Below are 16,092 nucleotides of genomic sequence, written 5' to 3'. Positions count from 1 at the left end.
TCCATTTGTTGGTCCATTTTGTTTCATGGCAACTGTAATTGGCCCCTACAACACTATCTCTGCTCTCTGATTAGTGTATTGCCACGTGAGAAAAAATGGCTGCAACCCCCCCATTTTTTTCCAGGGCTCTTCCTGTCCTTGTTGTCAAAGAGCCACCTCCCCACCTTCAACTTTTAGCTGTCGTCCCCACCTCCCGTCTCCCTTGCTCTCCATGACCTGCTGAACCAGCACACACCGGCCTGTCTGTCAAACCATAGGAACAGGTGCTCCAGCCACACTTCCCCCACTTATCCACCCCCACAACCCTCTGCAACCCACACACACAGACAAACACATACACACACATGCACAGACATACATGTGTAGACAACACTGGCAAACACTGCTTCACCCAGGTGAGCGCGAACCGTGAGGCGAAACTTGCTTGGTATCGCTGTAAAGTATATGCTGACGGACACTGACTTACTGACCTGTGACACACACACACACACACACACATGCACACACACACACACAAATACACACACACCCACACATACACACACATGCACACACACTACTAAATCACTTTAAGAGGTTGACCCAAAGGTATCTTGACAGGAGCATATGAGCCTGCAGTCCTGCTGCAGTACATGATTTGATGTGAGTCCAAAACACTCCCAGGCTTTTTCTCGCTGCCTGGTAATAAACTGTCTCTTTATCCTGCTTTCAGTTTTTCATCCATCACATCTTGTAGCAGCACCTGACACTAAGAAACTCAACTTCAACCTCACAATTCATGTACAAACAAACAAAAAAGCTTAGCGCCTTTGGATCTATATCCCTCCATCAGCATATGTCAGAGGGGGTGAATGGCTGTAAAAAAGATGGGGAGAGTGAGGAGGGGAGGGTGAGGAAGCCATGGGAGGGGGTAAAGTTTGACAGTCGCTCACAGTTGGCACCAAAGACCCAGGATGCTTTGGGGCAGATGGGGAGAGGGGACAGAGAGAGCGAGGCAGAGGTAGAGAGGGCTAAGTTTCTGTTGCAAAGAGGACGAAGGAACCACAGGTCCTTTCCCTCCTTGCATTTCACATTTAGGAGGAACTAAGAAGTGAAGAAGAAAAAAGGATATGACAGGAACATGAAAGAAAGGAATCATCATTAAACGCACTACGAAGTTCTCTCTCTTCCCTCTCTTCCTCCATCTTGCACCTCTCTCAATTTAATCTTAAATCCACTCCAATTTCCCCAGAGGGACTCAATTCTCTCTCTTCCTGTAAGTATTCTCTTTCACTCTCTTGCTTTTATTCTGTTTTCTGCAGCTTCCTGAGCCTCACTCTGAAACAGTGCCTGTCAGATAAGAAATCTCAATCCATTGCTTGTTAGTTGATTGTATTAATGAGTGAATGGCCTTTTTTCTAACTCTTGACATTGTGAGTAAGTGAACTGTGTCCATTGGCCAGATGGGTAATAGAAAAAGCACTATGCTGATTTAGTATGCATGACCTCAGCTATTCCACGGCACGTGCAGCTTTGTTTGTGATTGTGTTTGTACATTCCCCTCAAACAGGCTTCCTTTGGGTGTTCCGTGGTCGAATCAATATTGTTAATAGGTTCTGTGTGTGTGCGCTAATGCAGCTTATGGAGATTGTCAGTTCTCTCTATTTGAGAGTCAGCTCCTCTTCTCTCCTCGCACAACTCATTTCTGGTCATGGTGTGTGATGCTGTAGGTGTTGCAAGTTCATGTTTGTCCATCACAATCAGTGTCCGCCAACCCTGACGTCTCAGTATATGCAGGGGTTTCTGTCTCCGTCGCTCACGCAAGCCAGACTCCCCTCTTCCTCTCCTACTCCTGGCTGCCTGCTCTGTCTCTCTAAAAGCCTTCTTGTCTGTTTAATTCTCTGTGTCGTTGGCTCTGTCTCTGTGGGTGGGCCTCTGTGACTCTCTGTGTGATTATGACAGGCTGTCTATAGGGAGGCCTGCTGTTGCCAGCTCACCATAGAGTTAAGTCTGCCTGCAGGTCTGAGAAGCTTTGCGTCTCCATTTCCCCCTCAATCTATCTCTGCCATGCTTTGTGTGCCTCTATCAATATCAGTTTGTGTCTATCAGTGGATTAACAAGCATCTGCCTCTCTTCCTCCTCTGCTTCCCCTCCATTCCCAGCAGCAAGAGACAGAAGGAGAGGGGTCCATTCCTCCTGGAGTGACACCAGGAATTTCCTCTTTCTCTCTGCTTCCTCACCCTCCCATCCTCCTGCACCATGACGCTGCTGGCCTCCGAGAGGTCGCTCCTCATCCGGAACAAGTTCCGCTCAGGTGAGGTTCCTGGAGACATAAGTTCCTGCCAATTAAAAAGAACATATTTTTCTGTAGACATCAGTTGGCAACATGACATCAATATGCAGGAGGTGAAGTGTTTGTGAAGGTTATTGGGCAGTCCGTCCCATTGTGTGTTGAGTCATCCATAGAATGAAGGTATTGATCGTGAGGAATAGATTTAGTGATTTTTACCCACTGACAGAGATGTCTTGAATACATGTGAAGCCAGCTGACCCTGAAGATAAAGATCTCTGCATGTTGCTGTGTGACACTTGTGTTAGTTAGTGGGCCTTGTGGGAAAATGGACAGTTGAGAGGACCCTTCTAAATGATCATCTATCAAAGTTACATTTTGGAAAACAGACCCTGAGTTCTTATTTTTCAAGAAATGATCAGTGAAAATGTGATTGGCAGTGGTCTGATCGTAATGTGAAATTCACAGAGGAATCTTGTTTAATAAGCAGATGTTTTCTCAGGCGGGCAGGAAATGGTGTCCTCACATTGGACGTGGTCACTCAAAGGAAGCTGATGGAGGCAATATGTTCACAGGGTCTACAAACAAAGGCCACCCACACAGATCTGACCCCACTGTCCAAAGTTATTTGACTCTAACTTAATAACTTATCACAGTCTTAAAATGAATTCTACACATCTCCATCATGTTAGCAAGTAACAAAATAAAGTAATGGTAGTAGCAGCAGCCTTATTAAAATACAATTACAACAATGTACTGGTCTAAGTGTTTCCTTAGAGCTATGTAGAGCTGTATTGCTGTCAGACTGAAGTAAGCAATGTTATATTCTGCTATTTTCTGTTTCAAGACAGTAACAAATGGAAACAAATTGCTCTGTGAGTTGAAATAGTTTCGATTTTATCTCGGTCCTTCATCCTTTTTTTGTCAAAACGTCAACAACAGAATGACTCTTTGACAATGTTAAAGTAATCCAGTCAGTACAGCAACAAATGTATTCTGTAATCTCCTTAGATTTTAAACATTTATAAATCACCATCTTGTACAATCCCAATATAATACTCCAAAAACAGCTTTCAGGAGACAGCCAGTGCTCTGTGACAAACAGCATTAAACATAGCTGCATAATGCCAGTTCCTCTACAAGTTGTAGTGGCTGCTGTTGAGTTCCCAGGCAGCTGTCGTAAACGGCTGGCAAAATAGAAAGGCGAGAGAACGACACAGACACAGTCCCCTAGGTGCACAAACACCTGCTGGAAAACGTGATTCTTTAGGCAGCTGCTCCGTTTGAAATTGTACATAGCACAACCACACGGACATTTTTGTCTGCCAGTATATCCGCCTGTATATCAAGCTGGTCCCAGGCACTTATTCGTTGTTTATTTTTTCAATTTCCATAAAATAATATCCACTTTGTCTCATGAACCCCTAAACCAAAATGTCTCCTCGTGACCTTTTGTCACTGTGTGGATGTGCCATTAAGCTCAAGAGATGTTCACTGGGTCCTCATAAAACTAAGTTTGATTTTCTTTTGTCCTCCTGACACTCAGGTTTTTCTTGGGATTGACCCTCAGGAGCAATTATATTATATAATACGAGTGAAGCAGTGTGATTGAATGTGAAGTTTTTCACAAGGCCTCCAGTGTGAATAAAATATAAATGAGTGAAACCAAGCTGACAAACATGATCATGTCATGAGCCCAGAGCGTCATGTGCAAACCTGCTTTAAATCCAGAGTGCTCGGAGTTTTGTTGTGAGCGGCAGCAAAGCAGGAAGGGTGTACTGTAGTTAGCACAAACGAGGATGACGTGAGGAGGAGAGGATGCATGAGAGGCTTGTGGAGAGAGCAGAACAGCTGAAGGGGGGATGGGACCAACCGAAATAGACATACTGAGAGATAAATAGTTACTGCCCCCCCCCTCCCCTTGTCAGGTCTCTCAGGTCTCAATGCTCACCGAAATGTATCATGGGGGTAATGGGCCCAGCCCTACCCTGCTTCACCTGTTTGTGTGTGTCCTGAATGTTAATGTGTGTGTGCATGTGTGTGTGCAAGCATTCAAGGAGATATATAATATACATGCGCTGCAAAGTCATGGGGTAATATGAGTTTCAAGGCTGTATCATGTAACAGTGAGAGTACTGTCTTGCATTGCTTAACCCTTACCTTTCTACATCAGTCCGCCTGATTTTTTTTCCCAGATAATTTTTGTCTTCAGGGAAATCAAAGTAACTTACTGTTCCATCAGTGTGCGATTACATCATTTTTATTTATTATTTTTTTTTTATCTCTGTTCATTTCAGTGCTGCAGTTGAGGATTCAGAACCGAAGGCTGAGTGAGATCAATGCGGACTCAGGTTAGTCCGTGTGTATCATTAACATTGTGATTGATCCATCTGCTCTATGACTGCGGGTTGCATTTCATATTAATGTTCTTCAAGTCACCTCTATTCACTGAAAGATGATTAACTATTGATCACTCAGTGGTTTGGCAGATTTTACAGTCAGACTCAGAATCAGAATTATATTTATAAGAAGTTTCACTTTACTAGGAATTTACCTTAGTGATCTGGTGCATACATAAGACATAAAACAAGTGACAGAATAATATAATAAGAAGAAGCATGCATGTAATGTAATAGGTACCACAAATGGTTCTGTGAGGTGGTACGAGTGTAGGAGTATGATGAGAGGAGTATGATTAAAGGAGGAAGCTGTTGTTGTGGCATGAGGTTCTGGAATGGACCGTAACCTCCTGCCTGAAGGGAGTGGTTTAAAGAGTCCATGTCCAGGGTGAGAAGGGTCAACTCTGATCCGACATGCAAGCCTTAGAGTCCTGCAGATGTACAGGTCTTGGAGAGATGGGAGGTTGCAACTGATCACTTTCTCAGCAGAGCACACAACATGGTGCAGTCTGTACTTGTGGCCCTAGTGTACCACACATTGATGAGGAAGATGAGGATGGACTCAATGATGGCTGTGGCCAGCACGTTGAGTTTTCTCAGCTGCCACAGTAAGAACATCCTCTGCTGGGCCTTCTTGATGAAGCTCCCACATGAGATCCTGGGTGATGGTGGTACCCAGAAAGTGGAAGGAGTCCGCAGTGGAGATGGTGTTGTCTGCAAACATAATCAGATTGACAGACTGGTGGCTGGAGGTGCAGCAGTTGGGAGGTACCGGTGCTGATGGTTCTGATGTTGGAAACATTCTTCATTCTGTGTCAGGAAGCTGGTGATGGAGTCAGGCACGTTCAGCAGGGACAACTTGTCCTGGAGGAGCGCTGATTGTGTTGAAGGCAGAGCTGAAGTCCACAAACAAGATCCCGGTGTAGGTTCCCGGGGAGTCCAGATGCTGCAGGATGAAGTGAAGAGCCAAGCTGACTGCAGTGACTGTGTCTACAGATCTGTTGGCTCTATGCTCTGCAGGGGGGAGGGGGCGCTGTGATGGTCTTGAGGTGGCACAGAACCAGGCGTTCAAATGAGCTCAAATGACTACAGACGTCAGTGCCACACGTCTGTAGTCATTAAGTCCAGTGATCCTTGTGCAGATTTTAGCTATAGCTCTGGAAGGATCCAGGTTTGTGTTCAGAAATATTTACAAACAAACAAAAAACAGTAAAGTAATCTATTATTTAGCTTGAGTAGAGTAATTTAATACCTATCCCAGAGCAGTAAGGCAACCACCAGTCATGTCGACGGTAATCTATGTTAGCGAGTTAGCTAACACTGATTGTATTCACTTACAGGCATATATCATATGCATGTGCTGAGAATTTTACTGTAATTACTCTTGATGCACGGGAGACAGAAGTCCTGCACTGTAGCTTTAATTCAGAAATGTCTGCAGAAGGTCAGGGCTATAGATGCACTGTAGAAAGAAAGGTCCAAGGATAAAAACTTGTTATCTGAAGATGTATCCATTTTCTGGTTCCACACAGAACACAAAGTGCAGTTTCAGTTGTCTCCTGCCTGTCTGAGGCTGAAGCAGGTTGCACATTTTGCTGCCTGCCAGCACAAAAGACTGCCAGAGACACTTCATGCTGTAACTTGGAAGGATGAGTTGAAAGTGCTTTGTTGATGCACCCTTTCACCTTCTCCTCTACTAGACTGCTGTTAGCTAAAAATGTTTGTATTAACAGAAAAACAGTTTCTCTCTATTTTCTGATCTTGCTTTTCCATCTCATCTTCTAACCACATGCTGTTTGTCTCTACAGGGCTGAAATCTGCCAGCTCTGCTCAGAAAGGAGAGAAAGACCAGAGTGAAGCTCTGGTGAGTAGCATCCTGTTACCCAGTCATACCCAGCAGCATGACATTTCTACACTTTAAGTCAGACATTTTGATGCATCTTCTTTGATATTAGTGTTTCAGAGAAAAAAGGAGACCAATTTGGATGTAATGGTTGAATCTTTGCAAGAATATGTCATTTGTATAGTTTCAACTGATAATGATTGTGGGACAGAATCCTTCTAACACTTTGCAGTAATGCTGGGGGAGACACTGCTGTAATAACACTCCATTAGACTACACTGGCTCTGAATGCACTGCACTGTTACCTCTCTGCACTGGCTGTTGGTTTTGACCTGCTGTTTCCTGATGCAGCGTCTAACTGACGACGGTGCCACTCAGAAGTTGCCCCCTGGTGGTCTGAACACTGAAACTGCACAAGGTGATACCATACCTACGGTCATGTTGCTGTCTCCTTCTTGCTTAACCCCTGTTTGCTCTCAGCCTGGTGCATAGTAACATCTCCCTCTCTCCCTCCCCCTCTTACGCTCTCTCTCTTATCATATCTGTGCTTCTCTCTGCTCCCTGTTGTACAATAGTTGTGCGAGGAAATGAAGTGTGTAAATCTTGCAAACAGCTCAGTTTCATCAGCTGTCAGTTAAATAGAAATGTGACCTTGTTGCGCACTGTAACGCTGCTTTATAAGCAGCCGGCAAACATATCAGTGATTGACAGCACATGATAAACCCGCCAATCCACAGATCAGAGTCATCATTTTCACCCATTACTGACATCGCTCTCTCTCTCTCTCATCTCTCTGTCTCTCTTCATCTCAACACCCTCTAACCTTCCTTTTAATTTCAAAGTGCTTTTATTATAGTATCTGGCTTTTCAAAATGTCTAATTTCCTTAATAGTCCTTTTCTGCCATTTTGTGTGTTGTGTTGTGTGTGTATGTGTGTGTTTGTGTGTTCATTTCCAAGGGAATTCATCTCCCCATGGGCAGGAGTGTTTACTATTTTGTGATGCCTCTGCTGCTTTGAATTGGGAATGACCGCCCGTGGAAAAACTGTTGTGCAGGCTCACATCACATATGTTGTAAAATCCTGTTGCTTCTCTCCCTCTCCAATCTCTCCTCTCTCTCTCTCTCCACTGATCTCCCATCTGTCCTCTTCTCTCTGCACCATCCCTCCTTCCTCTCTCCCACCCGTAGAGAGGACTACGTGTGGGGCCCAGAGGCAGAAGAAGGCTCGCCAGGCGCAGGACCTCACGGAGAGAATCCAACGTCCACCCGGACCTGTGGAACAACAGCACAAATACACACCGCCCCCGGAGAACCGTGAGTCAGCGTGCATCCTTACGCACCAGCTGACACAGAGTCACACACACTATTTCCCCCAATCTCCTTTACTCCTCTTTTGACCTTACCTCCTTTCACTTATCGTTTCCTTAGGTCCTGCCTCTTTCCCTCTGTCCACAGATGTCCTCGAAGATGACATCTCCTCCTCCTCCTTCTCGCCCACTGAACAGCACAGTGCTCACCAATCACCGGCCTTTCCCTCATTGCCAGGGCTCCCAGGTGACCAATTACTGAGTGACTGCTCAGCTGTGGGTCCATCCCTTAACTGCAGTCCAAATCTTACACAGGTGAGAAGCACTTTTTAAAAATTTGCCATAACAGGTTTCATAAATTATGCTGTGCTAATATCCTCTGATAAACTCATTAAAGTAAACATTAACTGACTGATGAGTTTATAAATAGCTTCATATGTCAACTCTGATAATCTGATATTCTGCCTTCAGTCTGGTTTGGCGTTGCTCCTGGCAACCGAGGGCATCAGACAACCTATGAGTGTAACACTGGGTGAATCAAACTCCATGGCAACGACTGGGAGACCAAATGGGATGTATCTGACCTCTCAGACCACACCCCTGCTGCCAAAGGTAACACAAGGTTAAAGCATGTGATCATGTAACACAGTGTTTACATTTAAATCTCTATAAAAATGCAAACATAATGTATGTTTATATGTAGTAAATTGTTCAGAAAAATAACATTTCATGTGTGTGTGTGTTTGCTGTGGACTTGCTCACACCAGGTGTACAACATAAGAGATAAAAGAGCACTGTGGAGGTCTTTAACCTAACAGGATGGTCACTCGTTTTCTCTTTTTTTTTTTATTTCCGCCAACAATGCTCTGCTGTAAGCTGCTCTGCATTCATTACTGTCAATTTGCACTTCTGGGGGAGCTCAGTATTTGCCCTGTAGGTTAACACATTCACACACAAGCAGCACAGTTGTTTGTCAGAAACACGCATGCTGTCATCTGGAGATTTGTGAGGCATTTGTACATTTCATGGAAGGATTTAACCCTGACATGGGGCATATACCATCAGACCATGTGACATTACTTAACCTTTTCTCGTCTGACACAATGTCCTTCAAATTACACGTTATGGTTACAATTTAAGGCAGTGTGTGCATTATGTGTGTTTATAGACAGCTCAGCCTCCCAGCCCCACCTGCTCCTCCTCTCTGCCCCCCTCCCTCAACTTCAACCATCTCCCCCGCCCGCGGAAACCGCGAGACACCAAACCCAAAATGAGGAAACTCAAGTATCACCAGTACATTCCTCCAGACCAGAGAGGAGGGTCTGGGACTGGAGGTATCAATCCAAAGATTGACTTATAAATGTATTCAAAACTTCATTTCATTTGTCATACCATGGTTTGCTCATGCAGTGAGGTGAGTGAGTGTTTTATTTTTCCAGGGGGAGGAGCCAAACAAAAAAGCCCTACCTCTACCCAGCAGTTAGACCCAGCCTACTCTCATCTCCTGAAGCAGCAACAAGTCTTCCTCCAGCTTCAAATTCTCCAGAACCAGCAGCAACAAAAGCAGCAGCAGCAGCAGCAGCAACAACCACATCAGCAGCTCACTGTTGTATCAAAGTATGCAATATTAATGTAGATCTCAGCTTTGTCAGTAAGAAAAAAGATCTCTGTTAATGCTACTGTCATCCCATCAGTGGAGACCCCAGTGATCTGGCGAAGGCTTCTGGAGCCATGCCACTGAATCTCCAACCTGTTCCTGCCACGACAAACCACACCCCAGTGGACACAAACCCTGCATCCAAACCTGAGCTTCTCCCTCCAAATCTTGTTGATTTAACTGTAAGCAAAAGAATGTCTCAGAAAGGAATGTGCATGATTAAGGGAAGCTCTGACACATTTCCACTGTTTCTCCTTTGTTAGGTGTCAGAGTTGCGGCAGCAGCTGCGAAAACGCGGCCTCCCGGTCTCCGGCACCAAGCCTGCTCTTTTGCAGCGTCTCCGCCCGTTCCAGCTACCCCATGCCTCCGTCACCCCTGCCCCCCTCTCTCAGATAGGTACCAGCCTGGAGCCCCTCGCTCCCTGCCACCAGCTACAAACAAGCCAGAGCCCTGGCTCAAGCTCCAGCTCTGGCCTCGAATCCCCCAGCAGCAGCCCGAACCAACAGCTGTACATCCAGGACAGAGGAATTCCTAATGGGATTCTCAGAAATGTTCCAAATGGAATTCTAAATGCTGCTTCAGTCAGTTTGGCAGGTGAACAGTGTGGTCTCACCAACACAGTCCTCTTGGCTGCTGCTGGTACCGCCTCAGGAACTCCAAGTCCCAGCCTACCCATGTCGTCCTCCTCACCCCTGCAGTGTGGAACTCCCTGGAGAACTGAGACTGAGCAGCAGCAGCAAGAGCAGCAGGAGCTAAGTGTGGAGCTAGAGATGAGGGAGCGGATAAGGAGCAGGCCCCGGGACCACTCCACACACATCGGCAGTAAGGTGAGGACAGACAGGCTCAGGACTTCTGAAATGTGTTGAGATGGCTGTTTTGTAGAATTACCCTCATTAATCCTCCCTTACCTCCTCTCATGAACTAGTCTTGTGGAGGAGCCCTCCATCCATTCCTGCAACAGGATCCAGGATTCTCTAGAGGGAAGCCAGAAACAGATGCACACGCAGAGTCCTTGTTTCCACAGGTGAACAATCACCGCACTTACATAAGGACTAAAAACCTTCACATCTCCGCTCTTTATATGACCAAACACACTACACGAGGCAAAAGCAGCAACAGAAATCACCTGAAAAGAGATCAGGCTGTTAAACTCTAACCAAAAACACACAACACAACATTGAACAGCTACTGTACCTCAGGCAGTCCAATGCTTTTTTCATGTCCCCTGGCAGCTTTGCATGCATTTTCTCAAGAGGCAGCACACTGAGCTCTCTGCCACCGTAACATTTAATAACATTACAGCACACTCTCGCCACCTGTCAGCTAATTTACTCCTGCTTTCTAATCAGGTGTTGTCCTGCCAGGTGTGTGATGTGATTGGCCATGACTTTGAGCTGCCAGTGCAGATTACAGCGAGTCCTATTCAGACCTCACCTGGTGTTCTCAGCCTGGAGGAGGAACTACAGGAGGCCATCCAGAAAGCACAGGTCAGAGTCTGCAGATAGACAGGAGAACAGCAGCAGTTATTGTTGATCAGTCAGAGTTATTATTTTTGTCTCCCTCATGGCAACAGATGGATCCCCGGCAGTCCATTGATGACATTCTAGATGAGACTATTACTTGTGTTGGTGAGTCTACCACTAATAATAAAGCATTAAATTTTACTCTCATTTCTTTCAGTGTCTAATCCTTTGTTTTACTACCTCTCATCCAGGCTCTGTTTCTGATCATAAATCCCCTGCTCACTCAACCCCTGGCCTGTCTCCTTCTCCTCTTCAAACTGATCAGCAGCACAACAAGGATGACAGCTACCTGCCCTCGCCTCTTTGCTCCTCTCTCCTGCTGGAGCTTCCTCCGTCTCCTGCTGTAATAAAGTCCAGCCAGGTCATCCCCGCACCTCCCCCACCTCCCATCTGTACCTCCCCTCTGCCGTCCAATAGGAAGTCACGGAAACGACGGGCTCCAACACCGTTTGACGCTGCTGACTGGCTTGAAACTCTGACATCTGGCTTCCGTCCTCTCACCCCACCGACAGCTCCCTTTGTTGAGTCAGACTTCAGTCTGGATTCAGATCTGAATGTCAATCGAGTTCTGGATCTAATGATAGAGCAGTGGTGAGGACATGTCAGGAGTGGCAGCATTTTTGTTTCAAATATTTTTGTATGTACAGCAGGTGAGCAATGTTTTTTTAAGGTCATGAATGGGGCAAAATGTATGCATCCCACTGAGGGCACAAGATTGTGAACAGAGGCCTCCATTCATGCTTCTGCATCACTGATAGGCTGTCAGAGTCCCCTGCTCCACGCAATGTCGAGAGCTGGATCCGCTGCAGCAATCAGATCAAACATATCTTTGATGGGACAACGAGAGCACAAACACATGCCCCCACATGCACCCTATACACACAAAGACGGTGCAGAGTGCTGTTTAAAAGCACTTGAGCTCAGCCAGAAATGTTCAAACAAGCAACACATCTGTGGATTGACACACTCCACGGCACAATGTTTGCAGTGCAAAACAAAAGAAAACCTGGTGGCATATTAATTTAAACATGCATCCTGGCTGCGCTGGGAGAATGTTGCTTCTGACTTATCTCCAAAACCCGTTGTTGGATTGGGTTGAGTGTGGCCCATGGTGTTGACTCAGTCATTGAGTCCTAGCCATTCATAAAGCCCATTCAGAGGGTGTAAAAGCCAGACAGAGCACACAGCTTGTGTGTGGTTCCAGACCTTAACCCCAGTGCCAGACACACAGTCGGCATGCAGGGGGAGAAAGCTGGCAGAAGCCACACACAAGAACTGTGTGTGTGTGAGCTTGTGTATGTGTTAAGTATGTGCGCTTCCAGTGTGTCTGACTACTGTATGTGCCAATGAAACAAATGCTTCCATGTATGCTCAACAGCATTAATGCCAAATGCACTTGTAGTTGTCTGCTAACAATGAGGTGTGTCTATGTGTGTGACCGATCTGATAGAGGATACATATGAGAGGCACAGAAAGGAGGCTTTGGATTTCTGTATCCATATTTTTACAGCAGACATTTAATTGTAGTCTCGCTGCCAGCGGGCAGTAACTCCACTGTAGTTACCCAGCGTAATCATCGGAACAACCACATTACCTTGTTCAAGTCACCATTCTCCAGTAGAGCAATCAGGCACCCACCCCAAAAATAGTCCCTATACAAATGCACCAATCAGCCGAGGGAGAGTTTCCTCATCGCTTTGCAAAAACAGGTGGTCAGTTTGTTCCCTGATTAACCCCCAGCAGTGTCTGGCCTGCTGCTCGGTGCTTGTAGCAAAGCCAGATTTAGCACGATTTATATTCCAACAGCAAAACCACACCTGCTCACGTAGTGTAAATTAATTCCACAAATGTATTGTTGCTGTACTGTTTAATACCTTAAAATGAATATTAATGTTGGGTGAAATGCACTGTAGACAGAATAATGTGTTCAGAATGAAACCTGTCACATGACCAGGTTAAAGCACATTTTATAAGGGACAGTTCACCCCAAATTGAAGTAATCATATTGTTTCCTGTGTCCTTTGTTCATCTAGATTTGTTGAGTGTTGGAGATGTCAGCCATGGACAGATAGATGGCCTTCCTTCTCATATAATGACTCTGATTTGTGGAGCTCAGAAGGCCAAAAGGCATGGCAGCAACATCATGGCAGCCTTCGAATGAAAACCCACAGACCAGGAACTATTTTCCAGCTAGTAATGCACATCAACCATTGCTGACAGGCTCATGTTTGTCACAGCATGACTGTAAACATTGACACCGGCCTTCTCCACTGAGCTGCAACATTTGTCATGGGCAGACCGATGCTGCCTTCTACACAGTTACACGGGATGAAACTCAAAGGAAACTAGTTCTTGGTCTGTGGATTGCCTTGTGTGAACAGGTTTTTAGTTTTAGAAACCAGTTCCATCTTATTTCTTTATGTTGGAAAAATGGTAAAAACTAGTTACAAACACACAAAGTTGTCTCATCCCCACTTAACACAGTGAGGTTAATGAAAAAATATTTCAGGTTCACTGCCATTAACCTCTGCTGTACCAGATAAATGTATTTCAGATACAAGATCACACCTGCATACATTATACCTGGCCCTTAATTGGCTCCACAAACCATCAGTCATTTTGGAGAGCTCTGATTGGCCCATTTATGTCCTTCTGCAGATTTTTGTATTTAGATGTGTATGTCCTGTTCTCAGTGTCATGTAAAGTGCTGAGTGCAATATGATTTGTGTAAAGGGCACAGAAAGTTGAGGTCATACTATGTTCATGTTGTTTCTATGCAGACATTGCAGAGCTGCTGCCTGTTCTTGTGTTGATGACAATCCAACATCCGCTGCAGTGAATTATTGGATTTGCAAACATTCAGCACAAAAAACACAGCCTTATGTTGAAGCCTTGTACAGCTTTCACAAAGAGACAATGAAAAATGCAGCTAAATGCAGACGGATGGCTGTGATAATCATAGCGATCAATAAACATTGCCTGCTGCGAGAAAAAAATAGAGACTTGATAGGCAGGAGAGTAAGATGCTACCTCCTGTGACTTCCCCTGCTTTAGGGCTGACACCAGAGTTTTCCTTGCTTCTTATTTAATTTCCCAACACTGGTGCCGAGTTTCCTGCAACACTCCTGAGACAGTTTCACCAGTTCGATTAAAACAGGGCTCATTACTTCTGTTTTGAACAAAGTTTGAAAGGTGAACTGGAAAGTGGCGAGCTGGTGTGTTTCAGGCCACTTGCTGCTATTAATGCCTTATTCTAAAAATGTGAGCCAAATTAAAATGGGTTTGCTTTTATTTATTATGTAACTTATTCATGCAAAAGTCTAAAATGTATTTGAAACATTAAGAAAATTAAAGTCTTAATAGATTTTCTATGCCTTTTCTCTTTGCTCCTTTTATCCATGAGATGTGAGCAGACAGCTCGCTGAGAGGTTTAACAAATAAAGGACTACTGATCACTTATATATTTCACAAAAACTGCCCCGGATGATGTCTCATCTAATATTTAAGACCATAAAGTGATTTAAATATTAATTTGTACCAACATGCCTTTAATATGTCTGTGAAACCACACTAACAGTGCAGCTTGATAGTTAATCGTCATAATGCCACAGTGGAGGAACAATGATGAGCTATAAATGAGAAGCTGGAAATCTACCAGAAAAACACATTTGGATCATAAAGACTATATTTGGGGTCAAAACACACACAGTTCTACAGCTACTGGTGGCTTCTTTAAGTGACATGCTAACGTGTCCATGCTAAACAATACAAATGGGACAGTATTCATTTTTGGTACATTGTTGAGGAAAATAATCAAATAAAAAGTTAAAATGGACAATGTGTAGTTAATTTACTTTTTCAGTACAAAACCAGCTATGGACAAGTCTGTGTGTCTGTCTGAGGCAGGCTGTGGGCATCAAGTGAACAGAGAGGCTGCTAATAAAAAACAGGCATTCACCATTTTTACTGTGTAAGTATTCCTGCTGTAGATTCATGTTATGATTCATGTTAATCAGACATTAATGGATGGATTTTTGTTAGCAGACAGTAGCTAACTAGTTAGCTAACTGAGCCAGAGCACCAGCATCATGACTGAGGCTCATTATAGAAACACAGCTGGCAGCGTGACACCACCTCCATGCAGAGTCTGACCTCACATCAGTCCAGCACTGTGTTCATCACATGTAACAAGTAACTACAAACACTGTAGAAATGTAGTGGAGTAAAAGGTACAGGTAACAGCTGCAACATGGAGTAAAAGTATAAAGTATGCACTAATATTTTTACTTAAGTGAAGTAGAAATACATAAAAAATACTTAAGTACAGTAACGAAGTACAAATACTTAGTTACTTTCCACCACTGGTGTCTTATGGAGCTTTGAGATAAAGAGAGTCTTGCTGCACAGCTCTCTGTAAAAGCCACCATTTATTTGTATAATATGCACTCTTAATGAACAGAGAAACTAATGCATTCAAACAAATAGATTTATTTGAATCCATGTTTTTTTTCTTCTCTGATGTTTTGCCAAACAGCTCACACTGCTCCCCCCAATGCAATGAGACACCTTAACAGAGCCTTTCTTCTTTTCTAATAACTTCACCATACTGTTTGGTGGGCAAAACATTGTTGTTATAAATGAGCTACCTCTATAAAAGCAGGCAAGCTGATTAAGTGATTGACTGATCACAGACCAAGATGTGGAGTGAGATCCATCAAAGCCTGGAACAAACATACAACAGACTGTGGTAGAGACTCTGTCCTATAGCACATAGAGCAGCCTGAGTATCGGTAGTACAGCAAACCAAAGCTGCATATGTTGATAAGTGTAAGCCCACCATAGAGACGAGACACAAAGAGAAGAAATAAGATGAGACAATCTACTCTCTTTGACTTATCCACCCTGGGGTGAGAGTGTGTTTTCACAGGGGTAATACTCTAAAGCTGTGACCAGGGTGTAATGAGGGATTCTCTGTAATGGCCCCTCCAGCCGTTCCACATCACTTCCTCCTCATTCCTCCCTTGCAATAACTGCTTCCTGCACGATTTCATGGGAATTAAAGGGAGAAAGGTGTGTTTCATATGTAAAGCAGGT

General features: G+C 44.5%; 1 protein-coding gene across 3 annotated transcripts; it reads left to right on the top strand.

The window, feature by feature from the left end:
* Positions 1-947: 947 nt before the first annotated feature.
* On the top strand, positions 948-14,367 carry LOC114449087 (myocardin). 3 transcript variants are annotated; one of them, XM_028426444.1, is made up of 16 exons: positions 948-1,255; positions 2,145-2,293; positions 4,567-4,620; positions 6,477-6,532; positions 6,863-6,929; positions 7,700-7,825; positions 7,940-8,133; positions 8,290-8,430; positions 8,987-9,152; positions 9,258-9,435; positions 9,513-9,657; positions 9,739-10,302; positions 10,401-10,499; positions 10,825-10,962; positions 11,049-11,103; positions 11,190-14,367. In XM_028426444.1, exons 2-16 carry the CDS (start codon positions 2,239-2,241, stop codon positions 11,591-11,593), a joined length of 2,442 nt encoding a protein of 813 aa, XP_028282245.1. In that variant the 5' UTR covers positions 948-1,255; positions 2,145-2,238; the 3' UTR covers positions 11,594-14,367. The 3 variants fall into 3 exon arrangements, with proteins under 3 accessions (XP_028282245.1, XP_028282246.1, XP_028282244.1); XM_028426445.1 differs by having other exon boundaries at positions 2,142-2,293; positions 10,840-10,962; XM_028426443.1 differs by having other exon boundaries at positions 2,142-2,293.
* The last annotated feature ends 1,725 nt before the right edge of the window (positions 14,368-16,092 follow it).

Source organism: Parambassis ranga, chromosome 16, assembly GCF_900634625.1.
Source record: "Parambassis ranga chromosome 16, fParRan2.1, whole genome shotgun sequence".
Lineage (NCBI taxonomy): Eukaryota > Metazoa > Chordata > Actinopteri > Ambassidae > Parambassis > Parambassis ranga.
This window is presented reverse-complemented; position numbering and strand designations above follow the sequence as displayed.

Coding starts and splice junctions, on each gene's coding strand:
- LOC114449087 (XM_028426444.1), top strand. CDS start 2,239: ATGACGCTGCTGGCCTCCGAGAGGTCGCTCCTCATCCGGAACAAGTTC. Junction 9,658..9,738: donor CAAATCTTGTTGATTTAACT/GTAAGCAAAAGA, acceptor CTCCTTTGTTAG/GTGTCAGAGTTGCGGCAGCA. Junction 10,303..10,400: donor CCACACACATCGGCAGTAAG/GTGAGGACAGAC, acceptor CTCATGAACTAG/TCTTGTGGAGGAGCCCTCCA.